Below are 4,304 nucleotides of genomic sequence, written 5' to 3' on the forward strand. Positions count from 1 at the left end.
TTTGATATCGAGAGTACAAGCATGTACAATGTGTTTCACTATTCTGTTGTGACCTTATCTCGTCATATCAAAATGAAGTAGTTTTCCCTCTTCTTCTCTAGATATATTTATTATTATTAGATATCCTAATCATAGATAGATGCTAGCTTGTTTTATATGCTCTCTTATTTACTTTAGGCTCTATGGATGACTTCAGTTTATTTCCTCAATTTCACTCAAACTAATGAAACTATGAAAGATATGAAGGTACTTAATTCTTTGAGATATTGAAATTACAAATCTTGATGTACAGGTACTCTGTTATGTCGTCCCCTCCCTAGTAAAGCTGCAGAAAGAAGGCTTAGATGGTCAAGAGAAGATTAAGAGTTATATGTGTGTCTCATTTTTAGCTCAAGATGTAAGCCAAGTTCTTTTTTACATAATTTTGCAATAAATTACTTTAGGTCAGTATTTAAAGCAAGATTTTGAACCCTGGGAGTGTTGTTTTTGTCTATTCAAGATGGTGGATGTCTCTTGGCTTTGCAATTGTGGAGGATGTGATACGTGCTTGTTATTCACTTCGTTATTCAATCTATGTAGCTAGCCGCATGTAATGTGGTACATACATTTTATTTAATTGTACCTAAGGTTATATGTTTGTTATTGTTAAAGCTAGCAGTTAGTTTTTAAATTAGTTTTATTTTTGTTTATTAAGCATCCATGCTAGTTTCACTTATTTGACACCTAGAAGCCACCTAGCTCAAGGTCTTATCTCTTCCACCGTTTGGCTTTCACCTTTTCTTCTTTTTCTATTTTTCCTCCCCATTGAGATACTAATCTGGGATGGGTACCTCTTTGTTTTTCTGTTGGTAGAGCCTAAGAATAATTACTGAATCTTTTTTATGTGATGGCCATTTTATTTTCCTATTTCAATTTGTCTTGTGGATTTAAGAACTTAATCAGTTACATCATTGCATAGGTTATGCCATTGCAGGAGCTGAAGCTATGTTTGTTAATCTAGGACATTTCTCTGTACGAGCCATACAGGTTGGCCGATCAGTAGCCTTTACTTCTCTGCCTGTTGTTTTATCAAAAACCTTACATAGTCTATACATCTTGCACTGATTGCCTTCTCTTTTGTGGTGTTCCCATGCCTCCTTTTTGCTTACATGGGTCAAGCTGCTTATCTTATGAAATACCCTGATTCTTCTCATAGAATATTCTATGATTCTGTACCAGGTGACCGTCCAACATCATGGCTACCTATTCATTACAATTTTACTCTAGTTGTTTCATAAGGGACATCTCTTGGCGTTTGGTGCATTATTCTGACACTTCCCGTTCTCGAATTGTGTGGAGAAACAGATAGTCTTTTTTGGCCAGTCATTGTGATAGCCACACTTGCAGCGATGATTGCCAGCCAAGCAATGATATCTGCTACATTTTCATGTGTCAAGCAATCTATGGCTCTTGGATGCTTTCACCTTTTCTTCCTTTTCTATTTTTCTTCCCCATTGAGATACTGATCTGGGAAGGTTTTAGATTCTCTTTTAAACGTTTTGCTTGTTTTCAGTCCAACTATATTGAGTTATGTCTCCTTTCCTTGGTCCACTTCATGTTCTCACAATTGTGTGGTATGGGTGTTGTGTTTCAAGAGAGCAAGTTTTTCAAGTTTTCGGGTTACTGTTGGTATTTTTTTTACACTGCTTGCATTTTTGGTGATTTGTGATGTTTGTTTATCTATATGCAGGGGAAGCCTCCTGCATATAGATAATGTGGGTAATGCTGCAGCAGCTCTCATGGCTCGTCTTGCTCCTAAAGCCAAGGTATCAGATATACCAATTTGTTGTCGTTTTGTTTTTAGGGTGGTAGTTACTGCTTCTGTTATGGTGATACAATAAGCCATAAGCTCCATCTTGGTCTGTTGATCAATTTTGATGTATGAGTAGAAAGATTTTATGGTGATATATGCTTGAAGTAGAATCTGATCCCCAAAAGAGGGATGAATATTTACACAGATTGATGAGTCTCCCAAATCAGGTTAAATATGAATACCACTGTTTTAGGACCTGTTCATATCCTCCTTGCATGCACACACAACACACACTTGCAAAGTCGCAGGTGCTGGTAGTATATTGTGTGGCTTACGAGGTACTTGTCATTCAGAAATGGTCCGAGATCATTGGGCAAGCACACCAAAGTGTCGAAGTTCTTAAAGATCAGGAAGTGATTCGAACCGTTCTTAATATATTACAGGTATACATTTCTTGAAATATAATGGTGGTATCCTGTAGAAAATTGATCCATACTATGCTTTGCTGGTCAAACTATATAATGCAGCCTGATTATTATCTTCATTTTCTGTGTTCTGTGACTGTTTTGTTGAATATTGTTTATTTTGTGTACATAAGATTGCAATTTCTCTTTCGTTTGTCAGGTTCCTAAATGGGCTTTTTACATGTTAATTTTTTTTCTCTTTTTGTCTGTGTATCCAATGTCTGTCATAACAATATTAAGTGTGATAATAGTCGTTGTTGACCATCCTTTAGTTGGTCCTGTTTTGGATATCAGTTGTAATTATTCTTTGGTTTGCAGACAAATACAAGGGTTGCCAGCTCTCTTGGAACATTTCTCTTAACCCAGATTTCATTGATCTTTTTCGACATGCTTAATGTCTACAGGTATAACCAACATTTTCAGATGTTAGTCGAGTTTCAGTTGTCCAGTTATATATCTTCATTTCAAATATTGTAGTGATATGCATGGATATATTTATTTTCAACAGGATGTATAGTGAGCTTAATTGTATCTAGTACTATTGCTGAAGGGGGGCCTTTCACTTCTAAAACATCCTATGTAAAATATTGTAGTCACTGGTTGCTTGCATCCCAATCTGGTTTATCAACGTACCACTTGTGCATTTATAATATAAAGTAATACCTCTGGGTATGGTTTCCCTGTAATCTTTTTTGTTTTCTGATTAAGAGTTTGGTTGTCTGCAGTCAATTTCACTGAGTGTCCATGTAACCAGCGATGAGAAGGTATGGATCTAGAAGACTCAAAATTCATCTGTGTGGAAGTGGATAGCTTGGTATAACTTAATCTCATTTTTATTTTTGTTTTGTAGAAAGTAGTGCAAAGATGACCTTGCTTATGGAATGGTACACAATGACCGTTTTACTTATTTGCAAGCCTTTTGTTTTGTATATGGAGAAGTTTAGGCCATATGTCCCCTTCTCCCTACTCTTTGTACACTTTTTATCAAAAATAGTATTAATGAGAATTTTCTTTTGGTTACCACTTGTATTCTCATTGTGATAATTTTCTGGTGAAGAAATTGATTTATGCACATAAGAAGCAAACCACTTTTAAACTAGAAATTGAAGCAAAAAGAACGAAAACTCAACAACTTAATATAACAAACTGAGGTCATAAATGACTAAGAACATCAGTTCTATGTCATAAATGACTAAGAACATCAGTTCTATCTATAGAACAGATGTCTAATATTGATATATAAATCAATTTCTTTCGTAAAACGATGTCACAAGAGGAAACGAAATCAGTTTTTTATAAACCAACCGATGTCTGGAGTCATTTTATACATCAAGATGTTATAAGAAACTGATGTCTAGAGTTATTTTTAATATCGGCTAAAAACCGATGTCTAGGTTTTCATGATCTTTAACATCACCCACTAAGACATCGGACGATTTTTTTTTTAACATCGGTTTCTGGCCGATGTCAAAGACCAAAATTCTAGTAGTGTCTGTAGTGAATTAGGTATATGACAGCCAAGGGTTGTTTTCCTGGAGACGTGTCATAACCATGTGTTTTGACATTTAAGGTTAAAGCTTTTAAAAGTCCTGGATCATTAAGTGACACAGGAAAGTTTGGAAAACATTCAAAGTGAATAGGTCCATTGCAAAGACTTGATTCAACTAATCCTAAAATTGAGTCTTCAAAGTTTCTGTGTCTACAATCACGTAGAGCAACAAAAACAGAGGCTTTGAGACCATTTCTGGTCAAGGGTTGAATTCCTACTTGTACTGCACCTATATGCAAATACTTGTAGCCTTTCTTTTGGTGTTCTGCTAAAGTCTTTTGAGTAAACATTTGAATAATTTGATGGTCAGAACTAGGGCTGCCACTTGGTTTGGTAATTACTAAACCGACCGAATACCAACCGATATTTTAGATTTGGTAAACCGACTTTTTGATAACCGAGACCGATAAAACCGAAATCGAAAATTACCGAAAAATTTGGTTTGGTTTTGGTAAATACCGAATCTACCGATTGTCTAAATATTAGCTTTATATACCAT

General features: G+C 35.4%; 1 protein-coding gene across 1 annotated transcript; it reads left to right on the plus strand.

Annotated features, from left to right (window-relative positions):
- Positions 1-1,755: 1,755 nt before the first annotated feature.
- On the plus strand, positions 1,756-2,831 carry LOC112168307 (protein EXPORTIN 1B-like). The gene is made up of 3 exons (XM_024305429.2): positions 1,756-1,805; positions 2,146-2,235; positions 2,575-2,831. The coding sequence occupies exons 1-3, from the start codon at positions 1,779-1,781 to the stop codon at positions 2,731-2,733; spliced, it is 276 nt and encodes a 91-aa protein (XP_024161197.1). The 5' UTR covers positions 1,756-1,778; the 3' UTR covers positions 2,734-2,831.
- Positions 2,832-4,304: the final 1,473 nt, after the last annotated feature.

This window comes from Rosa chinensis, chromosome 5, assembly GCF_002994745.2.
Source record: "Rosa chinensis cultivar Old Blush chromosome 5, RchiOBHm-V2, whole genome shotgun sequence".
Taxonomy (NCBI): Eukaryota; Viridiplantae; Streptophyta; class Magnoliopsida; order Rosales; family Rosaceae; genus Rosa; species Rosa chinensis.